General features: G+C 33.5%; 2 protein-coding genes across 2 annotated transcripts in view; one reads left to right on the top strand and one right to left on the bottom strand.

Annotated features, from left to right (window-relative positions):
- LOC106658194 (ubiquitin carboxyl-terminal hydrolase 7) overlaps window positions 1–17,141 on the top strand; it is a 28,502-nt gene extending 11,361 nt beyond the window's left edge. Inside the window, exons 6-18 of the mRNA XM_014380037.2 lie at window positions 2,808–3,002; window positions 4,092–4,263; window positions 5,447–5,639; window positions 6,471–6,627; window positions 6,950–7,144; window positions 9,113–9,334; window positions 10,105–10,399; window positions 10,664–10,886; window positions 11,579–11,746; window positions 12,820–13,324; window positions 13,624–13,695; window positions 16,488–16,587; window positions 16,734–17,141. Of these exons, the coding sequence (XP_014235523.1) occupies window positions 2,808–3,002; window positions 4,092–4,263; window positions 5,447–5,639; window positions 6,471–6,627; window positions 6,950–7,144; window positions 9,113–9,334; window positions 10,105–10,399; window positions 10,664–10,886; window positions 11,579–11,746; window positions 12,820–13,324; window positions 13,624–13,695; window positions 16,488–16,587; window positions 16,734–16,858 (2,622 nt within the window). The 3' untranslated portion in view covers window positions 16,859–17,141. The remainder of the gene's footprint in view (window positions 1–2,807; window positions 3,003–4,091; window positions 4,264–5,446; window positions 5,640–6,470; window positions 6,628–6,949; window positions 7,145–9,112; window positions 9,335–10,104; window positions 10,400–10,663; window positions 10,887–11,578; window positions 11,747–12,819; window positions 13,325–13,623; window positions 13,696–16,487; window positions 16,588–16,733) is intronic.
- Window positions 17,142–22,654: 5,513 nt separating this feature from the next.
- LOC106658198 (cytochrome b-c1 complex subunit 10-like) lies at window positions 22,655–24,138 on the bottom strand. Its single transcript, XM_014380044.2, has 2 exons — window positions 23,917–24,138; window positions 22,655–22,861 (listed from the first exon to the last, which is right to left on the bottom strand). The coding sequence occupies exons 1-2, from the start codon at window positions 23,961–23,963 to the stop codon at window positions 22,741–22,743; spliced, it is 168 nt and encodes a 55-aa protein (XP_014235530.1). The 5' UTR covers window positions 23,964–24,138; the 3' UTR covers window positions 22,655–22,740.
- Between the last annotated feature and the right edge of the window lie 1,084 nt (window positions 24,139–25,222).

Below are 25,222 nucleotides of genomic sequence, written 5' to 3'. Positions count from 1 at the left end.
CATTTTTTTGCCCTGCAACACCTGTTGTGGAATAGCTCATAACTGCTGTTTTAACAGCCTGGGCCAACAAGAATATTGTCAAACTTTCATCGTGGAGCATAGATCGTGCCGATTTCACTACGTTCCTGTTGTCTCTTTAGATGAAGCCGTTCTGGTATAGACAATGTGGTGCAGACGTACATAAGCTTATTCCCTTTTCCTATAAGAAAACCCTGAACTCGCGATTGCAGAACTCTGATCCATTGTCACATCGTAATGTCTTGATTTTTCTATTGGTTGATGTCAGAACGTGATTGTAGAACTTGCCGAAAAACTTCGTAGCCTCATTTTTGTGCCTAAGAGAATACACTTGTCTGTAGCCTGAAGATCCATCTTTTAAAAGCATTAAGAATTTCGACTCTGACAACGATTGAGTCATGTAGCAGCACAGATCTACGTGTATGCGCTCACCAGGCTCGAAGCTTTCATTTTCCGTAGCTAACGTTTTCTGTGTGCCTCGATGGGCTTTTCCATATTGACATCCCTCACAAAAATAACACAGCCACAAAAAAAAATATTTTCAAATCCACCGACCGGACCTAGTGGACTTACCATTAGCTCCCAGAATACTGTGGAGATTATAGCGACGGGCAAGGAGAATGGCTCCATCAAGACATAAAACATATGGAGCAGCGAAATCCAGGTAGATGGGATGTTTCAATGATGGCTGATTACTGCTGGATGTAGAAGGGAAAGAGCCAACATAGAGGAACTGAACGCAAACAGCAACTGTTACGCTGGTCGTTGGAAGAAAACAACGTGCATTACAAGAGAAAAAAGTAAAAAATCATGCAAAAAACCTTGATCTTGATGATAAAATATCTGAATTCCTCAGCTCCCAAAACCTATACACAATCTTTTTCTGTTATTTTATCGCGTTCACTTAGTAACCCTTGATATGACCTATAAATTACCACCAATTGGCCTTAAAATTGCTAGGTATAGTCAATATGAACAATGATTGAGATTCGGCAACCCTCAAAATAGGAATGTGATTTTTTCGGATTTTTATATTGAATTCTCTAAGTTTGACATTCAAATGACCTTGAAGTCAAGGTCGTAGGGATCATCTGACTTCAGATTTGATTCAGCATCCTTATGAGTATTTTCAGATTTTTTAAAGCTTTTTTCGTGACCTGACCTTAAAATAACTTCAAATGACCTGTACATGGCGGGATATGGTCAAAATGACCTCTGATTCAGATTGAGCAACTCTCATAACATAAGTTTGATTTTTTCGGATATTTTTACTGAATTCTTGTAGTTTGACCTCCCAATGACCTTGAAAGTGACCTTCTGAAGGTCATCCGACCTCGGATTCGGATTCAGCGACTCCTAAAACATAAAGTCCACTAGGTCCGGTCGGTGGGTTTGAAAATTTTTTTTTTTGTGTGGCTGTGTAATCATTGTCTGACAGTTCCATTCTTTACTGTTTTCTTGATCGTATTGTTGTTTATGTTTCCAAGGGTCTCGTGCAGAGAATGAAGCGTGCAGCTGCTCTGATTTATATTTGCCTCACGGGGAACTATTGCTTTAAAGGACAAACTAAAAATATTTCTATAGAATTTTCTTCCTTCTGCCACGACTTCGTTACTTTTCTTCAGTAATTTTACATCGTATCCCTCAAATAAGACTTTCAAACCTAGATACTTTGGTGGAAAAAAAATTTCTTTTTAATTGTAGTACATAAAGCACGTTGTCTAGATACCCGCCCAACCATTTTCCGTTGACACGTCGTTTTATATTTATTCTGCCGATACCAATTGCCTCGAGACAGACGTCATTTGCAATGCCAACACTCACTCTATCTATGGGCTCCAAATGTTCAACAATACGGAGCCTTACATGATATGGAAACATTTTTTATGCAATAGTACGACGAAAAATGTATTTTTCGCATATTGTTTAGTTCGCAAAAAGTGTTTTTAGACACTAGTGTATGGTAAAATGCCTCATTTCGACACTGGTGTGCGGTAAAACGCCTCATTTTGGACAAGGGTGTGCGGTAAAATGACTCATTTAAATGAAACTATTTTTCGCTTACTATTGCATAAAATTTTGTTTGCCACACGTGCCCAGCTTTTTGCGCACTTGTTGCTTAAATAACTATTGTGCAATAGTATGTCGAAAATTGCGTTTTTTTGCACGCTTTTTAGTGCGCAAACCCGTTTTATAGTCCTGCCTGGCTAAAATTTACGTTTAAGGCACGCTTTGCCACGACAGCGCTCAAGCGTGACCTAGATCAATGCAATTCCGGCATGGATAATTGAAAGCAAGACTAACAACTACCCACAAATAATTAGAACTCATAATTATCGGTGTTCTCTACCAACGCTTCATTCGATAGCGAAGATATCCACCTTTCTGCAGGCAATCTATCGTTGTTGCACATAGTGCGTTCGAATAAATAAGTCTGAGCGTAATTTTCTTGCGATTTTCCACTCATGCGAGAACAAGTGTGCTCGTATCGCCTAAATTCTCGATATTCGAACTCGGATGTTTCAAGTTTTTGGATCGGTGCCGTATTTAACAAAAACAGAGAAACGTGTGGATAAATTTGATAAAAAATTTAGTATAGCATCCGTAGATTTTTGGTAGTTTTTAGTAGTTTATTGTCAACTTTAATACGTTTTTCGAATTCTTTTAAAAAGAGCGTGTTGCGATAGCTGTTTGGTCATGAATGCCAAGTAAAGCGCAAAATGGATTTCTCAATAATAAATAACGGTGTATTTCTTTCATCACATTTAATTGACTATTTTTGTTTTCAGTTGAGAAAAGCTGTGTATAAAATGCCAACAGAAAGTGATGATTCTAGTAAAAGTGTAGCTCTAGCTCTGCAAAGAGTATTTCATGAATTACAATTTTGTGACAAGCCAGTGGGTACCAAAAAACTCACAAAAAGCTTTGGATGGGAAACTTTGGATTCCTTCATGCAACATGATGTTCAAGAATTTTTAAGAGTGGTAAAGCTATATGATTATTCTAGATTTATATAAAAAGCCACTCATTACTGCAACTCATTCATATGATATTATATTTTAGTTTTTTCTTTTCTCCCTACTAATTTTCTTCCAGGACTAGCTTAATTTTGTGATTTTAATTTAATTTTTTATATTAGCAATATGGAAGTGACTATTTTCTAGATGCTGCGCAAAGCTCGAAGTCCTTTTTCTGACCACTAAGTAAAATAACAGTACATAAGTCTGAGCTACCTAGTTCGCGGCCGCTAATAATGAAAATCCCGATACTTATCTGTTACTCGCGGCATAAATCAGTAATATAACATTCATTATTTTTATTGACAGTGAATATCCTTTCAAAAATACTGGTTAAATATTGAGGAACATAAACTAAGCTCGCGTGTAGAAATAGTAAAAACGAAACTGTAGAAATTTAGAAAAGATCCTATTTTATTCAAAAAACAAATGTACAAACTTGAATTTAAGGAGGCTGTAGTGAAAATGAAAAAAAGTTTGGATCGAAGTGAAATTTTAACCAATGATAGTTTATGAAACTATAAGATTTTTGGTAAAAAAAATTTGGGGTTTCCATGTAAACTGGGAAAATAATGAGATTCTAAGTTTTGGCTATTTAACATTGAATTGTATGAAAAGTGTCATTTTTTTGTGTACTGTGAGCTCAAATCACTTAACAAGTTAATGAAATTAATATATGTTATAGGAAATCTTATTTTTTTTCGAACGATAAAATTATAAATGGGCGTTTCTGACCATTTTCAAAAGATATGAGGAGTCCAACTCATTTACCCTGTGTTCTTCCATGCTAATGCTGTGCGCTGCGTAATGCATATAGCCTTGCGCATACGGCGTTTTAGTACAGAACTATATTGTATCGCTACAGCCTCCTTAGAAATTTTTCATTTTCGTACGCCAAACACTACAATCTCTATAAAGTTGTAAAAAAAATTTCCCTGAATACACTTTTTGATGCATTTCATTGAAAATAAAAATCATAATCTGCTTGCACAAACCATTACTTATTTCACATTATTTTTTCAAGTCTATTCATATGTTTGTTAAATCATTTTTCAGCTGCTTGACAAACTCGAAAGTAAAATGAAAGGAACGTGCGTTGAAGGTACCGTTCCAAAATTATTCGAGGGAAAGATGGTTTCTTTCATAAAATGTAAAAATATTGACTACACATCTAAAAGAGTGGAAACATTTTATGATATTCAACTTAATATTAAAGGGAAAAAGAATAGTAAGTATTAAAAAACAACTTTTATGTATTCTTAAAACAAGCAAAACGAGTATTAATACTGATATATTCAAATACTTAAGACAAAATTATTTAATTCAAGTTGATATGTATCGACGTGCCAGTGCTGAAAGATGCCACTTTAGAGCTGCGTTTGAAGCTTCAATTTTAAGTATTAACTTCACTCCAACGCCAGATTCTGGAAGAGCATTCAATTTTACTTCTAAAACATGAAACATTACATGGTGTCACTTCAAACGCAGAAAAAATCATCCTACAGAATCGAACGCCAAAGTGGTATATTTCAGCTCGAAGCGCGAAATGGCATCTTTCTACTGGAGCGCGAAGTGGCATCTTTCAGCACTGGCACGTCGAATTATGTGCAGCTATTCGATAAGAAAAATTGAGTATTAATTTTGGAAAATTATTCTTAAATATGACGAAAAAATTATAATTCAAATTTAAAAATGCATCTTCCTTAATAGAAACGTTACATTTTCCCGCCATTTTTGTAACACTTTTTTTAATAATAAAGGCGATTAAATGATGAGTGTCCATAAAATGACCATTATTATTTAAAAAAAACGCTACAAAAATGGCGAAAAAATGTATTATTTTTACCGAGGTTATATAATTTGCAATTCCGAAAGTATGAAGCAAATCACGATTATTATATCTAAAACTATTTAACTAAAAGTAATAATTTTTCCATCTTTGAAAAATGATAAAATTTAAGATTATGTCTCATACCGTGAGTTATTCTGTCTGACCTGTATTTGAACCCTGCACACTACTAGTCGTTTTAATTCAAGCTATTTAATCGCTACAAGTGAAGGTTATAAGTTTCACGTTGACCGTCAAAAATAAATTATAAGAATGTAATGTTTCCGTGACATTTGTTTTAAGAAAGGTTCATAATGTACTAAAATCACACATTTTTCATATACAACTTTTATAGGTCCATTTTTACCTTAATATTAATTTTTAATTTAGCCCAATGTTACTGTTGTTTATCTGTTTATCTATTTGATGGTCTATAACAATCTAAATTAATGGTATTTGATGATTTAAATGATTCTCGTTGCCAACTAACTTCACTGAACTTTGTGCAATAAATGTAGTTATTAGTATTTATATGCATTATTATGTTAACATTTACTAAGAATCTAATGTTTATTTTTTTCAGTTTATGAATCGTTTGACGATTATGTGAGCACTGAAATATTAGATGGTGATAATAAGTATGACGCCGGTGAACATGGCCTTCAAGAAGCTGAAAAAGGTGTCATGTTTTCTTCTTTTCCTCCCATTTTACATCTGCACTTGATGAGGTTTCAATACGATCCAATCACAGATTGCTCAGTGAAGTTTAATGACAGGTGCGTAATTTAGTTACTATATATTGTATGTTAAACTTTAATTGGTTGTTTATTGATTATTATTTTAAAATTAATGGTATTTTATGACACAAGTATTATACGCAATTTTATACCACTTTAGGGCATAAGTTCACATTTAAGACAAGCTTTTCGGTGGCATAAATCACACATTCTGGAACCGCGTCGCTCCTATCACACTCTGCGATACCAGAAAGTACGACTTATAACTCGAATAAGAGGGCATAAATGTGCACTCAGCTCAGTGCTATAAAATGGAGTAAGATACTTGGGCCACAGGGGACACTTCTTGACGCGGCTATTAGTGTTACTTATAGCCTTTTTATCGTAAAGTAATATTACGATACAAGTGGCCTAAGTAATACTTTTTGGCACAACGTAATTTAGGGCTCGAACACAGCGAGGGTCCTCTATCGGTAGAACTAATCTAAGAGCATAGCCGCGTACTTTAAGTAGCAGTGCACTCTTCGTTTAGTCTATTGACACGTTATGTAACTGTCGTTGATCAAGCTCTGCCCACAGTTCACTTCTCAATAGCTGGGAGAAGAAGTGTCCCCCTTACTGTAATTATAAAGTTTTACACCTCCTGCTAGCTTTCTCGAAGCCTTACGCATGACGAAATGAATTTCACATTCAAGCAGTGCTTTTGTCCTTTGTATTTTACCGACAATACGAGAATGATCCATAAATTTGCCAATTAAATAAGTTAATCATAAATATTAAAATGAAACATTTAAAAAAAGTATATTAATTAAAATCAGAAGTTTTTTATGGGAATTTTTATTTATTTTTGTTTCTAATTTTTGTTTATAGATTTGAGTTTTATGAAAAAATAAGTCTTGGACAGTATTTAAAAACTGGAAAAGAAACCCAAAGTGTAGACTACACTCTTCACGCCGTTTTAGTTCACAGCGGTGACAATCACGGAGGTCACTACGTTGTGTTTATCAACCCTTCAGGAGATGGAAAGGTAATTTTAAATTTCATGTTTATACCGTTAACACCTAAAATGTCAACGTTTTTACTCTAGTTGAAGGCAATATCACAATCGACTTGTTAAAACCCGTGATGAAAATAGACATTCCATTAGATTGTCTTTAAAGTGCTTGACGTTTTTAAAGTCTTAAAAATTTTAATCATTTCGGTTTACTACAGGCACTTCAAAGATCAGTCATCAGAAACGTTTTAAGTTGAAATTTAAATTTATTAAATATTCTATTTTTCAATACATATTTATTACATTCTTAAAGAATCTGATATAATAAGTAAACTATAATATTAATAATTTTTAGTGGTGCAAATTCGACGATGACGTTGTTTCTCGTTGCTCAAAAGCAGAAGCCATTGAACACAATTATGGAGGACAAGATGATGATATGTCAATGACAGTCAAACATTGTACCAATGCCTACATGTTGGTCTACATTAAAAATTCTGACATTAAGAATGTTTTACAGGAAGTAAAGGAAGAAGATATCCCTCAAGAGGTAAATACAGTCCTTTAAAGTTTCAGATTCTAATCTATGTCTTGAAATCTAATTTAAAATGAAGCTTCATTAATCAATGCTTATGTAGTAAAACATTAATTTTGTAAGTTTAAAGTCAAATAGGTGTTTAATGTTTTAACAAGGTTGCTTCTATGCGAGTACGAATTTTCGAAAAACTGAATCTATGAAATGAAAAAATTTAGTATAAGTAATATTAAGAAATAAACGTGAAGAATAATATGCCTATGAAAAGTAGTATTAACGTTATTAACCTAATACAAAACCAAAACACATTTAAATGAGAAATAGGTTATATCAAGCTGCTCTTTATATCGTATATGAATGCAGTAAACTCTTTCTCTAGCGGACACTATAAAATAGTGAAGGGGGAAGAAAAATATAAATTAAATAACATTCATTTACATCTTGTATTTGCTCAACCTAATCGTGTTAAAAAACACTTTTTTCGAAGCATTCCTTGCCAAATTGAGTCATCTTTTTTGTGCGGTGGTGACTGCAACGCAAAGCATCCATGTTAGGGCTTCAGATTGCAAACCCCAACACAGATAAATAAGTTAATGAAGCAATCCAAGATCAAAACTGCTTCACCTTATCTTCAGCAAAACTACATCTTGATTTACACAACCATTTCAACAGTGATAAACCATAGACAATTTTCTATATATGTTGTCCCCACTCACATGCAAAGACGACTGCGCCCATCCCCACCCCGTTGCGTCGACCAATCAGCGTGCGCTTTGCTCCTATATAAGCGACCCACAAACAGTTGACTCTTAGACTCTGAGCAGAAAATACCGAGCAGTCACTTTCCAAATATTTCTGGGGCACACCGCCAATCGTATTTTAGTGTACGCCAGAGCACATCGACATTCTTATTCGGACTCTCCCCAATAGGGAACTGGGTCGACTAAACAAATCGCCGCATTATTTCGGCACCTTTCTTTATTTCTCCAATTCTAACTTCTTTCGCGCAGTTCCTTACCCATGTGTTTAATCCATACGACCTAGAAATGATGTGACCTGAAGAAAACAATTTCTATCGCTGCAACTATGCAATTTTTTGACAACATTCCATTATTACCAACTAAACTGGGCAACGGCACCAGCAGCACAAGAACATTAAAACTCATAAATCTCCTGATCATGACAAAATCACTGGAATGATGCCCAGAGAATTACTACCTATTGCTCTTAGGTTTGGTCATTAATGCGTACCTTTGACTGTGTCACTGTCGAGCTCAATGGAAAGAAGCTACTGACAATGTTTCATCCTTTAGACCAATCCGTCTATTCTCATTGCTGTCAAAGATCGCAGAAAAAACTACTTTTTCCGGAATATAGACAATTATTCAAAGAAAAAGCTAATTCTCTTTTATCAATTTGGTTTCAGATGTCAGCACCAGACCATAGAACAAGTTAGTCGAATGTAGAATTTATTCAAAGAAAAGCTCTATATATAATCTGATTTTCTCTTCGCACTTTGAAGTTTATTTATGCTTTAGTGCAAATTTTAAATTTTTTCAATAAGTATTTTTTAAAGAATTTTGAAACTTACTTTCTTCTAACAGCCACAGAATTTAACAAGATTAAAAAGAACTGTAAATTACCACTTTGCATATTTACTCGTGTAAGTTTTTACAATCAATAAGTGTGCCCAGTCATCGTTATGTACGTATTATATCGTGTGTTCTTACTTACTTTGTCAATAAAAAGTTATAAACTATCTAAATCGAAAACAACGTGTCCTTTTATCTCAAACATGATATTCGCTCCTATTATTAAGAGAGTTCACAATTCGGAATAGGAGTAAATTATAAAAAATCTTAGAAACATTAGGTTATTCTACAAGTGTCTGCTAATAAGAGTGTTTACTATAGAAAGATTTTACTGTACACGTTATATTATTTTGTAATTCATTCACATTTATCATTAATTGTTCATTTTCAGCTTGTTGAAAGACTCCAAGAAGAAAAGCGGTTAGAACAAATCAAACGCAAAGAAAGAAATGAAGCGTATTTGTTTATGACTGTAAACGTTTTGTTTGAAGATAGTTTTGAAGGGCACCAAGGAAACGATTTGTACGATCAAGAAAAAGTTGTTTACCGTACATTTAGAGTGAAGAAGCAATCAACTTTATCAGAATTCATTGAAATATTGAGTGAAAGTCTTGTACGTATATTAACTTGTTTTATATAATTTAACAATCTAAATCAGTAAAATATCAAGAGCATTTCAAACATTTCATGAAGTGTGATTGGAACTCATTATATTAATACATTCTTTAACTATAGTCGCTCTCTTTGAAATTATTAAGTGGTAAACCTAAATTTGGTCGATACATAAAGTCTGTAACAAATATTTCCTCGGGCGGGCTGCAATAAGTTCTGAACTTAATGGTGCAGAATAAAGAAAATCTCATTGACATATTAATCGGTCAAAAATTAATAAATATTTGAGAGGCTTTATTTTAATAACGCCATTTACTTGCGCAAAGTTCTGTGACTTATAAATGTTCTCTTAAAACTTCGTATAATCCCAGTAATTTATAGAAAATACGTTACTAACCTTATATTTACTATTATTTGTATTCGCTATCAAAGCAAAAAACTTGCGCAGCAAAAAAATAAGAGTGCTGCGAGTAAATAACACTGAAGAGCATGCACAAGCAACGGGGACATTTATAGTTTTGTTAATGTATCATTTATTTAGCTAAAACTCGAAAATACTAGAGTACTCGAATTTTTCCGACTTGACTCGAAAATTCGAATACTCGCATACCCCTGATAATGTGTGCCTCATAAATTTACGACTTTTTTAAGTTTTAATGTTCTTTACTAAATTTTCATTTTAAATTTTATTTGAATTTCGTTTACCGATAAAAAACATTTTTATAAAAAATAACATTAATTTTACTGTATCAATGTAAACTATTCTTTCAGAAATATGCTGTGGATCAAATCCGAATTTGGCCTTTTAGTTTAAGATCTAATCAAACTTGTAGACCAACTCTTATCGAATCAGAAATAGAATTGCAAAAGAGTGTTACTGAATGTGCTGAAAGTGGAAATCCTTGGAATGTTTTTGTTGAAATTTTATCACCTGACTGTGATTTAAATGCTTTACCTTCATTCGATAAAGATACTGATGTCTTGCTTTTTTTCAAACTTTATGATCCCAAGAAAAAAAAGATTCACTATTGTGGACATCATTATATGCCTGTTACAGCTAAAGTTCGTAAGTAAATATTTATTTGTATTAATAATATCAGCAACCTCATGTACTTCGGTAATCGATTTTGTTATAAAATTTTTGTCAAGATTTCGTACACTAAAACGGTGATTGAGTATCCACTTGGCATTATGTGGCAGAACTTGACAATAGATACAAATTAATTAATATATGATAGATCTTTGATCCAATCTCACACATCATTATTTTACAAATTATTTTTCAACATTATTATTCAACATTATTAATTAATTAAATACTATTTTTCAGAGGACCTAATACCTATTTTAAATCAAAAAGCTGGTTATGACGCAGATACTAAACTTGTCCTTTATGAAGAAATAAAGCCAAACATGGTGGAAAAAATTGAAAATTACTCTGAATCATTAGAAAAAGTTCTTGAAGAGTTGATGGATGGAGATATAATAGTATTTCAGCGATTTGAAGAGAGTAATCAGTTATTCGAACTTCCCACTTGTAGAGACTATTTCAGGTAAAAAATTTCGTTGAGTTTAAGATGCTAACCTAATTTGAAATTTAGTATTGTTGTAAGTTTACAGAAAAGATAAGCCAGGGCCTCGGTTGAAATAGGCTAGGTTTCTGATAGAAAAATACCTAACGATAACGTAAAAATTAGAGTAACTTACCTCTCTCACTCGTGTACACTAATAACGATTTCCGTAGTTCAGTCCTTTGGAGCAGTCGCCGGTTTGAGTCCATCCCGAATAAATTTGATCGTTATGTATACAATGATTTTTTTCTTTTACTGAGCCACCGTTTTAGATTTAAAATTGAAATTAAAATTTTCGCTATATTTCGAATGTAATTCAAAATTACATTCGACTTTTCGCGATTAAAAAATAGTTTTGCAATAAGATAAACCAAACTTTTCCAAAAGAAATCTTCCTCAGAAGTAGAAATAGCTCCAAGTACTTACATAAAATTTATCAAAATCATGATCAAGGACATTTTTTTAGAGCTTATAGCTTTTACACTTTTTGCTGTATTTCTTTGTCACTTTTGAAACAATTTGTTAAGTATTTAATGATAAAATCGGCCTCTCAATAGATTTTATTTAGATCCTCTCGATAGAAGTTTATTTATTAATATAATAGTTTTTAATTACGTCGATCTCGTTAACCTCCCTTCATTGATATTAATATTATTTTTTATTTTTATGTTTAGAGATCTATCGTCAAGAATTGAAGTTAGTTTCTGTGACAAGACCGTTCCCAATGATATTGGTTTCACCATGGAACTTTCGCAAAGAATTACTTATGAGCAAATGGCAAGAGCAGTTGCTCAAAAACTTCAGACTGATCCATATTTGTTACAATTTTTCAAATGTCAAAAGTGAGTATAATTTTTGGACCTATTATTAACTTATATTTTCTTTGTAATAACCCTTCATAAGTATCAATGTTTTCACGAGTCAGACAAAATAATTTTGTTTAACATCTCGGTCTGGGAAAGAATGGAAACCAGGTCTCAATCAATAATTTAAAACTTTAACTCTTATATAGTGAATTTACGGACTATAGTACAATTATTTCTATCATGAATGTGAGGCATTTTAGCCAAATCTCTTAATGCGCTCGTCGTACGGCACTTTTAGGCAAAATTTCTTAATTTTTAATTAGTCTTATAACCCCCTTAACGCTATTGAAAAAATGTGTGACATACGTTATCTATTGACAATTTCTTCAGCTTTTTAAAAATTTAATTTTTCCCGGAAAATTTAAAAATAAGCTTTTCAACTTTAAATACCTCAAAAACCCTATTTTTTAAGATTTTTTAAAATAGTCTAGATCGGAAACTGAGAAAATTTCCCATCGAAATGCATGTTTTCCAGCAAGTACATTCCATTTTTGCTACGTGAAATACAGAGATGAACGTGTAAAAACGTGAGATTCTGCTCCGTGTGGAGTACTGCACACCAAAAATTTGGACTTAGGGTTTTTGATTTTTTTTATTACGCTTGCGGTGCGAGATAAAGATTGAACGAGCTAATTCATCTTGTATAGCGTCAAACTATTGGCTCATTAGTCGAGGCTTGTCTGTATAGTATAGACACTTCGATGCATGTGATCCTGGCAACGAATGACCGCGAGCTATTTGACGATTTGATCGAAAAAGTTTATTTGTATTTTTACCAGAATCTTTCGATCTTTTTCAATCCGTTCATTGTCTCATAATGTCAGTATATATGATGTTCTAGTGATACAGAAATAATAATAGTAAAAAAAAATTTTTTGTTGAAGCGAACACTTTTGTATTGTGTTGATTATTAAATTTGATCATTGAAGATTTCTTCAATATCTCCTAAAAATAATGGTGTTATGAGTTTAATCAGAATAATACATTTTTACTATGTCTTATTTTTAATTGTAACAAACACCATCCACTAAAACTTTACTTTTTTTCAGTTATAAAGACTCTCCAGGAATTCCTTTAAAGTGTACTTTTGATGGTACATTGAAAGAACTAGTTGCAAATTGCAAACCGAAGGTAAAAAAATTGTTTTATCAGCAGTTGAGCATACATGTGAATGAGCTGGAAAACAAAAAACAATTTAAATGTATTTGGGTGAGTTCTAATTTGAAAGAAGAAAAAGAGATAGTACTTTATCCTAATAAAAATGGAACAGTCATGAATCTGTTAGAAGAAGCAAAAAAACAAATAGAATTTACAGAAAATAGTTCCGGTAAACTACGAATTCTTGAAATAATTAGCAACAGAGTACATATTGGACCTAAAGATGATGTTTTACTTGAAACACTCGCTACTAACAGTTCTAAAATATACAGAATTGAAGAAGTACCTTCAGATGAACTAAATTTATCGGAAGATGAAATGCTTGTTCCTGTCGCACACTTTTACAAAGATGTGTTTTCAACCTTTGGAATACCATTTTTATTCAAAATAAAACAAGTAAGTTTTTCATAATTTTACCTGTGTTGTTTAGGGAATTTAAACTAGATAAATTTAGTAACGAATCATATTTTTCAAATGTACTTATTACGTCAGAACAAATTAGAAATTAATTCTCAACAAATGTCCTTATATGTGAAAGTGTGTCCTTTTGTCGTTTCTTGACCTTTTACTATTTTATTTATTTCATTTATTTTTACTTAACTATGGTGAATTATAAAAACATCACGGAATTTTTCTACATTCGATTAAAAAATTAAAAATAAAAACTAACATACAAATTATTATTTCTTTTTCAGGGTGAACTATTTCCCAAAATGAAAGAGCGACTTTTTAAAAAATTAGATATTCAAGAAAAGGAATTCGAAAAGGTAATTTGAATAATAGATTCTTTATCGCAATTTAATCACGTAAATTATTCTTAATCATTACATTTTTTAGTTACATATATCGATACCGTAAAGTCTTGAATTTTTAATATTTTCTTGGAAATATTTCTTACCATTTTATCACAATATCATTCATACAGGAGTTAAAATTTTTTTTGAACCATTTTTTACAAAGCATATTTATTTTCTTGGACACTTTATATTATATTACACGCTATAGACCTAATATTCAAAGATTCGTACAAAAGGTGTGCGAGTACTCGAAAAAAGTTGACTCGATCGAGTACTCGTCATTTTTTCGAGTAATCGAATTTTTCCAACTCAAGCTCGATGAATCAAGTTCGAACCGAGTAAACTCGAGAAATCGAGTACTCGCACACCCTTAATTCGTACGTAATTTTATAGTACTGTACTAAGTTCCCATTTATGCTCCTTTTTCCGATGCATATGTCACACTTTCTGGTAACGCTAAGTAAGCCCCCGAGCGTAACAAATGTGAACTTATGCCCTGCAATGCTGTAAAGTACTATTTTCTGGTATGTCAAACTAAATTTTTATTATAACCCTAATTGATGAGTCGAGGAAATGTAAAAATTTTCATAGCATTGTGACATCATATTTGCTACGCTCGTGCGCTGAATAAACATTCAATCATCTTGAATTTTTGTGATAACTTTTAGAAGATTGACACAATTGGTCTGTTTTTTTTTATTTTCTACTTACTTTGACGTAAGTTGAATTTATAGTTGTTGTTTAATTCTTACAACCTTTAAATACAGTCAATCCTAAATAAGTAAGTTTGAAAGACAATTCGTATTGACAATGTTGCAGAGGCATAATTATATCAATTTCCTGAATGGCATCACAAAGTTGGAAAATAAATGATTCACTTTTAACTAAGGAAAAAATAATTTAAATCTGAATCGTGTAACAATATTGGCTGAATGTTCTAGACCTTTGAACTTTTTGATAGCTGAGAATATTCGTTCTCTCGTATGACGAGAAATTCTCGTGACATCTGTTGCCGCAAAGGTGTTCTTACCGGATATATGACTTACCCTCAACTTCTTACAAATTCCTGAATGGTTGTAAATTTCCCTGAACTACTAAATTTCAGTGGATAGATATTATTCTTTCCTGTGAAAAACATTAAGTCCAACATAGCTTAGATGTTTTTCATTTTGTTAGGAATCTACATATTATCTAAGGAACTCGCTGTCCCGTCAATAGTCCCCACAATAGTCGGAGGTTTTGGGCGGTTGGGATGAACCTATCCAGCAAATTAGATTTGTCCAAGACATCGCATTGTACGACCAACCTAAAAAAGTTAGTAGTCCCTCTATTGACTTATTAAAGAGAAGCCAATTGATGGCATGACCAAAGGTTTAGACCTAAAAAATCAAACGCGTGCAGCAGTCTCGGCTCATATGTAGCCTTATCACCCTTGACTGGAACTTTTTTCTATAGAATAATCATATTACGCTAACGCTAACTCTGCTCGTCCCCGCAACTGCAAGCATTCTCACACACTTATGTCACCCGAGTTATTTTGGAGGCCCGTGACGATCGCTCTTCTAGCGCATCGTGTGGCTTCCTAAAGCAGTCTCATTTCATCCATGTCCGCGAAGAGTCTTGTACTCTTACCTTCTTTTGATCTCCTGCAATTAAGCAAATTAAGCTACACTTGCGAGTCATAAAATACCTGAAGTTGGCTTGAAAATAAAGGATGGAATAATGCCTAATAAAAATCACTAGAAAATAAAATCTGTCGTTTGCATAGTCTCCCCGTGTTTCTTAATGTTTAACCCTTTTTCAAGAAAAAAGCTGGTTCACCTTGAAATTACGACCACTCTTTTGCATAAACTATATTATCGTTTCGATAATAGTCTGGCTGGAAAATTAAAAATCAATATCACTAATACGCATGCATACCATTCAAAATACATACTTCTTATGTGCCAAAATTGAGGCGGTAAACCACCCTAGAATTTTTTGAAAATCATTTTTTCTTTTTTTTGCATAAAGAGTCCTTTAACACCTCAAAAATATCCTGGGGTGTTCAGGCACCCCTACCATGTACTACTATACTGTACTATAGTGTATAGTAGTGCATAGAATAGTAAGATAATGTTAATAAGTACCAGAAAGGATCTGCAGGATGAGTATTTCCATCTGAAAGGCAATTGTACGATGCAGGAATGGCAGACTAAAGATATTCTTAATTTATCTTTTCTGTCTTTTACTAACAACTTTGAAGGATTTTTTCTCAATTCACATTTTCAAAGTCGGGCGGAAGATTTCTCGAACAATTTTCATCCGATCGACTTGAAATTTGAACTGTCTATTCCCGACTGCTTTCTCAACAGAAGTACCTGAGGATTTCGTAATATATTAATTTTTTCAAAAATTATTAACAAATTTCAGCTGAATTTTTGGTGTTTTTTTACATTTTTTGTTCAAAATGACGCCATTTTGTAAAAAATCGATTTAAAAATACAAGCACAAGTACTTCTTTTGTTGTTCATATGTATTTTCAAAATTTTTGTGACTCATATTCATAACTTTAAAATTGCACCCAAAACACTACCACCTGCGAAGCACTTAACCTAACGATTTTCGATAACAACGAACATTTATATTTGCACAAAAGTGTTTTAAGAAAAACAAAGAAATTTTGAAAACATTATAATAATTCTTCAAAAATCATAATATAATATTTATTTAATTTTCTATAACGTTTGAATTTACATAATTAATCAATAATTATTTTTCAGTTTAAATTTGCTATAGTTGTGTCCAATAAAGCTAATTTCATCAGCGAGTCGCCTGATTATTGCATTGATCTATCAGATTTCAAGCCACATCAAAATCAAAGTAAGTTCTTTCATGAAGCACCTGTTTTCTGTTCCGTCTGGTAAAATTAAGCTTTATTTTACCAGTTAAAGGTTCAAGAAAGAGATATTATAGCAATCCTAAAATAAAATAGATTTATCATAAATATAAATATAATTTTTTTACAGTATTTCCACTATCAAACCCGAATGCTCAACCGCAGAAACCTTGGCTTGGTTTGGAACATGTGAACAAAGCTCCGAAGCGATCTCGCATCAACTATTTGGAAAAAGCAATAAAAATTTATAACTAAATGAATTTTAATGGAACTACAAATCATAAAATATCTTACAACTGAAATTGGCTTTCAATGAAATTGAGTTTTTTAAGTGTTCAGTGTATTTAAAAAAAATGGTTACAGTGTTTATAGTATACCTATTATTAATTTTTGTTTGATTATTAATATTTAATTGCGACAAGCAATTTAAATATTCGTATAAGGTATATTAATTATATCTTATATACCATTATTATACATAAATATATTTGACATTTCACAATGGATACTAAAAGATAAAATCTTAAACTAAAGCGTCGATACAATTTTTTTTTGATTTTTTAAATAATGTTTTTCCCTTCTACCCTTGAAAATATTTTCATCTTGAGCTATTAATAATAATTTCTAGGATGGATTTTTTATATCATTTGAATGATATATTAATGTTTTTTGTGATGCTGAAAACGTAATACATTTTTAAAGCACGCGTGGCATAAGTTCACATAAATTTTATGGCACGCTCTTCTGAGGCATAAGTCGCACTTTCTGGCACCGCTGCGTTCGCATCACACTCGCATGCGGTCGTGCTACCAGAAAGTGCCACTTATGCATGGGAAAAGAGGGAAAACTGTAAATTTAGCACAGTGCTATAAAATTTAGTATGATACTCGTGCCATGGGAACAGTTTTCGGCGCAATTTAAGGTCCGAGCGCAGAGCGGTCCTTATAGCTCCAAAATTGTTACATATGGCACTTGTTTCATGAAGTACTAAATCTTACACTTTTATAGCCTAATACTTTAAATAAACAAATTAAAAACAATTGAGCCCCCTTCTAGCTCGTAATATTCTTACTTTTATTGTTCTGTAACATCAAGAGATGCACAGAAAAATAATTATTAAATGCTTTTATTCTGGCTTGTAAGAATGAGGGAGAAACATGAAGAATGCGGGTTTTTACTGGGTATAGAACTACAATAAATTTATTCACGGGCATTCATACATTGAATTACAAAGGTTGACTTTCATCTAGGCTTACTAATTTATTTACTCATATGATGTGTAGGCCTAGTGGACGATTCTCGGTGTTGGCGTAGATGACCTAACTGGCTTGGCTCGCTCGTACTCTCGAGGCTCCTGGTTGACTGCACTGCACTAGCTACATTAGCTTCAATTTTCAATTACACTCTACGTTGGACTTGCGGTGCAATTAATCACTAAAATCAACTAAAATCATAATTCATTAAAATCGTGGTACAAACTGACGTGAGCTCCGTATACCGTATAGGATGATAGGCAAATCGACAAGAGGCCTCCACAGGTCCTCATTATAAATCTAAAATTTAACACCACTTTTGGGAGAGACACACCAGCTGACTACAGCTCTTCTGTGAGAACCTGACGAGGGCCGATTGGAAGATCAATAGCAAATCCCTCAGTCAATTTGTTTTCTACTTGATTGATTTCGCCTAATAATATTGACCTTTTCTTGACGAAGGCGGATTTCGTGGTTCATTTTCACACTTCACAAAAATATCGTGTTATACTCATGTTACATGTGTTAATAATTGTTCTTAGTTTTACCAGTTTTGTCTTTTGTAAATAGTTGTCGTTAAACAACTATTTCGTTTAGTTGGCCTTGAATAAGTCGATCATTTTGTGCCTGACGAATGAACGTACAAAAACTCGAAAATTTTTGGTCAATTCTATATTCTCTCCTATGTATATTGCAATACATTTGGGAGTAGGACGTCAATTCAACAGAAGCAAAACCAGAACGTTTATTGCCTTTGTGACCATGACTAGCTTTAGAAAAACACTGTATTTTTATATGTTACAAAGCCTGATACAGGGCTAAATATACAATATTTTGTCGTACTGAATATTATTATTACCCTACTCTAATACTGCTGAGGAAAGGGTGATAAATGGAAAGAACCTGAATTCAACATAAAAGATATTTTTATTCTTCGCTTACTTGTGGCTGATTACAATTGATTACGGTTGCACCATGATGGTGGCTGGTGTTACTCATCGTTCGTAAACTTACACACACACTTTTCACATAAAATTCGTGATCCACGCTCAGTCCTTGGACTGTAACACCCACTCAAACACACTGTTGCACAGCAGTCGTGTCACCCATTCAGTCTTTACACTGTAACTCACTTTCGAACACACTACTAGTACACGCTTACACATTCTGTCCACACACTAGCTCGATTTTAACTCGCATCCTGTACCGACCCGCACAATAATACTTTACGATACAAGTGCCATAAGTAACACTTTTTAGCACGGCGTAGTTTCCTAATAGCTGGGCCTAAAAGTGTCCCAATGGCACGAGTATCGTACATTTCTTTTTCCCACTTGATTTGCAAGAATTGGTTTAGTAATCAATTGATGGATATTTTTTTCGATATTCATGACGAAAAAAAGCAAGCGTTGCTGATTAATGCTTAGCACAAAAGGAGTAACACACCGTTGAAGTTAAACATGAACAACTAATTTTGTTATGAACTATCTAATAGCAAAAAAGTCATATACATATAACTCATGGTACAAATACAGTTCAAGGATTTATATTTGGGTAAAAACGCCGCATATTATTGAAATACGGAAGGATTAACTTATAATCCAACACAGGTTGATAATAAAGATTGTCACGTTTAAATGTTTAATGAACAGGTTTTTCAATTACATTTGGTGTACTGCCAAGGCACACGGATGAGCGAACTAACTCTGTACAGGATGTGTGTTACGCGTGTACAGTGTTGCCAATATCATGCACACAATTAGAGTGGTATACATGAAACCGTGCATTGCATAGACAGTTTATCTTCAACACATCATGCACGTTGACGACAAAATTCTATAATATAAAAAGTTGTGTCAAATATAGTTAAAAACTGCAAGTCATTCGAGAATGAATTATTAAGCTGTAGTCATGCATTAGAATCTAAATATCTTTGGCTCGTAGTATAGGCCCTCATAATAAATGCTACATCCGTTCAACATATGGGCTTTTCTTAAAGACCATACATTGATTCAACATTGAGATTCAACATTGAGTTCCGAAAATTCGAATTTTCTAAGAATTTCTTTATGGAATTCATTGAAGGATTTATAAAGCCCTAGTATCTTCATGACAACAGCTCATTGTTTTTGAATTTATTCTAGAATGACTCGCAGTTTTTTGTTTTTTTTTACTATCAGTTTTCAGATTTTTTGGAACAGTGAGATTTTTTTCAAGATTCAAAGCGTAAGATTTCTTTAAAGCGTAATATATAAGAAAATGTTTACGTTAATTGGAGTCAATTTGTTTATTCATTTGATGACGAAACAATACTCGGCATTTGCTTCCTCATAGACGAAGTTATGTGATAGGCTTGAAAATGAGATTTGGAACCAGACTTCGTAGGAAAATTTGTGTTGATATTTGGAAACTACATTGAATTACCAACAAAGGTCTGCATGTGTGTTTTTTTTGTTTTTCTACTCCACCCCATTCGAACACTCACCGGTAACCGCCGCTAGGCATTGCTTCGGTGAGGCCGGGGTTAGTTGAGCATTTCTGCTACTTTTATGTTAGTCGTTATTTTCATACATCTTCCATCCGTCGCATAGTGATATGCGACAATTAGGGGTTCAGGGACTCATTTTTTTGTACTTGGTAAACCTCCGATCCTACGCGATGCCATCTCTCGATTGTCGTATCCCCCTTTTCAGAGCCGTCTACTGCGTGGTCACACATTGCTGTCGTCTCCTTTTGAGTTAAGTATTAGAACTCGCTACCCAGTGCCATCTTGTGAGTGTGGTTCTCGCTTCCGACTTCACCCTGGGAGAGTTGTGCTCCCCGTCTATTGCCGACCTTGTGAGTCCTCGCCTCGGGCTCCTACTTATGGTATGTACCTATGATGACATATTCCGTGTTTTCTTTTTGAGTGGCCGCTCCACCTCGGGCACGGGCTCGACCACACCAGACTAAAAAATGCACCTCGAAAATTCGCCGGGGATCCAACCCACGCCCTACGACACACCTTGTATCAGCAGACAAGAACTATACCCACTGAGCCAAGGAGGCCGGTCGATGTGTGTGTTGTTTTTTTTTTTTTTGGACGTGTGCAGAGTGAACTCTGCAGCCAGTGGCCCTTCGAAACGAGTACCCCACTGAAAACCATTTGAATGTGGGGACTCTATAGAGCTTCTCTGCTACATCTGTGTCTTTTTCGTACATACCCCATCCCCCTTACAGTGATTAGGGGTTCGGGAACCAGAAACGTCGTTTTCGTCTTTTTCTCACAGCATTGTCCGGATCATTTTTAAACCTCTTGTGCCTCTTGCGTCAGTCTAGTGACGACTGATTGCGCAAAAGACGCTACTGCCATCCAATTGCCTGCAGTCTCGAGCATGAGCCGGACGATGTTTTCCGGCTCGATTTCTTCTTGGAGGACTTGTTGAAGTCTCTCCCTCTCTTCGTGGAATCGCGGACAGCAAAAGAACACATGCTCCGTGTCTTCTATCGTGTTTGGGCAGACTGGGCAGAGAGCGCTAAGGGTGTTATCATAGCGCTGGCTATGGCTTTTGAAGTAGCCGTGCCGGGACAGGAGTTGCGTGAGATAGTAGTCCACTTCTCCGTATCCCCTCTCTACCCATTACGGATGTAGGTCTGCTTCTACGAAGGCGCATCTCCAGATAGGCGCTCCATACAAGAGGATCGAGTCGACGACGTGAGCATAGAGTTCTCGTCGGTTGCTTCTGGGCCCACCGGTGTTGGGCATGATTTTCGCGAGGGTCGATGTGTGTGTGTGTGTGTGTGTGTGTGTGTGTGTGTGTATGTATGTACGTGTGGTGGTTCGAAACCAGTGTAACTTTTGAACGGAGACACGTAGCGAGAAGTTGTTAAGCTCGTTTTGCAGGATTTGTGTGTCGTATGAAGCGTCAAAAACATATTATAGGATCCACCGAGAAGTTAAAAAGTTATGCTTTTTTGTATCGTGTTGTAAACTGGTTTTTTTTTTGGAAAAAATTTTTTTTCGATTTTTTTCATGTATAAATGAAGAAATTTTTATATTTTTTTTCGGTATAATGGAAGCAGAGCGGTCAAGCTCTAATTTAAGATCCAAAAATAGAGATTCACCGAATATTATGAAAGTTAACGACTGAAAATGAAAAGTTGTACTTTTGCTATGAGGAAGCAATTAAAGTAACCAGTCTGAAGAACCAAAAAGGCATAGATGACGTTGCTTGATACGTTGAATGCGAAGTTTTTTACATTAAGGAGTGAAGGGTCTCGTGGTCGAGAGGTTACGACGTATGAGTTGTATATGGAATTGATCAGGCATATAGAGATTCGAGGTTCGATTCCAACCCACGAGACCCGCTACCGACTGAGTGTGTATAGCTAACCGATCGCATAGGGACTGGTGTCTTGGTGCCATCACTTCAAAGGTCTTGTGGCTCCCGACATATAGAAGACCTGCAAAAGACGAGCGAGTACCAAGAGGCAAGAGGCCTCAGGGGCAATAGACTTGGAATAACTAATAAGTCAGTGAATCTTAGGAATTTTGTTCGAAAATTTTATTATTACTCACTTTTATAGTTTTTACAAAATTTTCATTTTAATTTTCTAATGATTTTGTATATCAAACTTAGTATTGGACAACAAAGATTTTAATAGCTTGTTTAATTGAATTAATAACTTTCTAACCAACAACAATTTCTATTGTTTAACTATTTTCAATAATAACGACATATTATGAATTTTCTAATTAGGATTTCAATTCATGTGTTTGGGATTATCACAGTAAAATAAATTTTAAAAATAACATAAAAATAATAACAACGTTTAAAACTATTTATTTATTCATGAGTTTCACACTATTGAAGAACACTTTTTCATTTTAATGCTAATAATAATTTATTTTGACAAGTCATATTTTCCTCTGTAATATGGTACGTATTGCAAGACCAATTTCCAATCCGTAAAATAAAGTAAAGCTAAGCCAGCTCCAGTTCCATAGGTAGCTGCTGATGGAATCCTGAAAATGAGCAAATGTTTACAAATTTGTAATAATATATTAAAATCTATGCATATGTAATAAATTAAGTTATTCTTTCAATTAATTTTTAAGTGTTTTTTGCAGATTAATTCAAGAAAAAATGTTTTTTTCTCAATATTAGAAGTAGTTTACAACTTATATTATTGACTCTTAAAGCTTTACAATCAAAATTTTTTTTAGTGAAGTCTAATATACTTGAAAGTTATAAGAAAAGTTTTTCTAGAGACAAATCAGATTGTTCAATTAAATTAGCTGATCAATTCTTAGTTGAAAATCTTAGTTGAATAATAGTTGAAAATACAAATATCAAGTGAGAATGGTACACAATAATTAACTGAAATTTATGAATGGACAAGGCATTTGTATTGTTTCAAGCATGACTATGAATTAGTTTTTTTATCAATACATAAAAAAAATAGTTGGGAATGGTAAATAAAAATGGAAGAGCATTCTCGAGTAGTAAATAAAAACTTTAAAAAAAAAAAATTAAAAAATGTTCATTACTAAATAATTATGAGTTGCATCATTTCATAATATAAGTGCATCTTATTGCAGTTTTTGATAAGAGCATCAAAGAAAACTTAATTTCCTCATAACAAATACTTGAAATCATTGACAAATTAATTGGTTTAAAGATGTTAAGAATCAAGTTTATACTTCATAAAATAATAAAGAACTAATCACATGCTGATTTCAGATTATATAACTTGCACAGACATGATAGATGATAGATATAGAGATGTTGATTTGTTGAAGTTTGATTTGTGAAAGTGAAAATGACAGCTTGTTGTTATGAAAATATTGGAAATAGCTATGATTTTTCAAAAATATGTGGGTTTACAAAATTAAAAATAAAAATATACATCGCAATGACATTATGTGACAGATCAAGATAATTTTTACTTATGAAAATATTTATAATATATTATTTTAACCTAATAGCACTCATCACAAATAAAAATTTCATTTTTCTATTCTCGAAATCTATAAGGAAAAATAAAAGATTTTATTCAAAACTATTTAATGAAACATACCATCTTATTGCTAATTCTACGTGTTTCTTTCCAATCATTCCAAACATGATTCCAAAATTGTTTATCAGATAATTTGGGTTTGATTACAGCAAATTTTTAATTAATTATTGATTATAGATTACCAAAAGGATCTATAACCATGGAACGTCAATCTATCTGCGTGGTCGAATTCTTTTCTGCTAATAACAGACCCAGAATTCCGTATATAATGTTCAGTATAGAGTCTTAAGCTCAGATACTAGAAGAAAAAATTAGTTATGCGCATTCCTTATATTCATTGATTACATCAATTGGAGGTGATTCTACAAACAATTTGGAGTACGCTTCTTATATCTGTACGTCGCCTAAGAACGTATGCTGCCAACACAGAAAAGTAGATTAAACATGAAGTTAAATATTATTCTATTTTTTGACGTTTGCAACATGCATTCGTTGGCGACACACATCGGAGTACTACGCGGAATCCGAAATTCTACGGGAATCATAGTGAAACAGCCTAAGTTGTATAAAAAGGTAGGTAAAGATTGTAAATGACAGTCACCCCTTTAACGTAAGCTGACCTGTGTTTTTACATAACTCTGAAAACAGCACGAATCTTATTTTTAGTAAAAAAAATAATATTCCATCTTACTACATTTATAATGCAATAATAACCCTTATAAAAATTTCCAATAGGATCCCGCGAAATTCCTATTGGAATCCTATAGGACTTCTGTAGGAATTTCGCGAGATCCTATAGGAAATTTTTATAAGGGAACTTGTTATTGTGAACCTAAAAATCTATGTAGAACTCAATTCTTCATCCGCGTGGAATCCGTTGAAAATCCACGCAGAAATTTGGCTGTTTATTTTAAACTGAAGTGAAAAACCAAGAGTGTGAGGAAGGCTTTTAACTGTATCCCAAAAATTTTCTGCAAAGTATAATTTTTACTAAAAAAAATTTTTTTTATTGTTCAAGAAGAGTAGCCAGAAAAATGAAAACAAAGCGTTATTATAAGCATTGTCCTGATATGAGTTGACCATGAGGTGGCGCACTTGTGTTATCCGAAATGTTACCATTCTTACTATTTCTGCAGTGTAACGTCTGTAAAGCAGACGACGAACTTCTTTTCGCTATAACGTAGCAGCAAACGAAAAACGTACCGTGCGCATGACTTCGGATAACACACGTGCGCCACCTCGAGGTTCAACTCGTATCGGGACAATGCCTAATGAGAGAGTCCTTTAAGAATTTTGCTTCTTTTTAAAAAACGATTAATCTTTTAATAATTAATTCAATAAAAATTGATTAATTAATTTTATCTAT

The sequence above is a fragment of the Trichogramma pretiosum genome, unplaced genomic scaffold (genome assembly GCF_000599845.2).
Source record: "Trichogramma pretiosum strain Unisexual culture from Peru unplaced genomic scaffold, Tpre_2.0 scaffold58, whole genome shotgun sequence".
Taxonomy (NCBI): Eukaryota; Metazoa; Arthropoda; class Insecta; order Hymenoptera; family Trichogrammatidae; genus Trichogramma; species Trichogramma pretiosum.
Note: the sequence above shows the minus strand (reverse complement) of the source record. Positions and strands in the feature narration are given on the sequence as shown.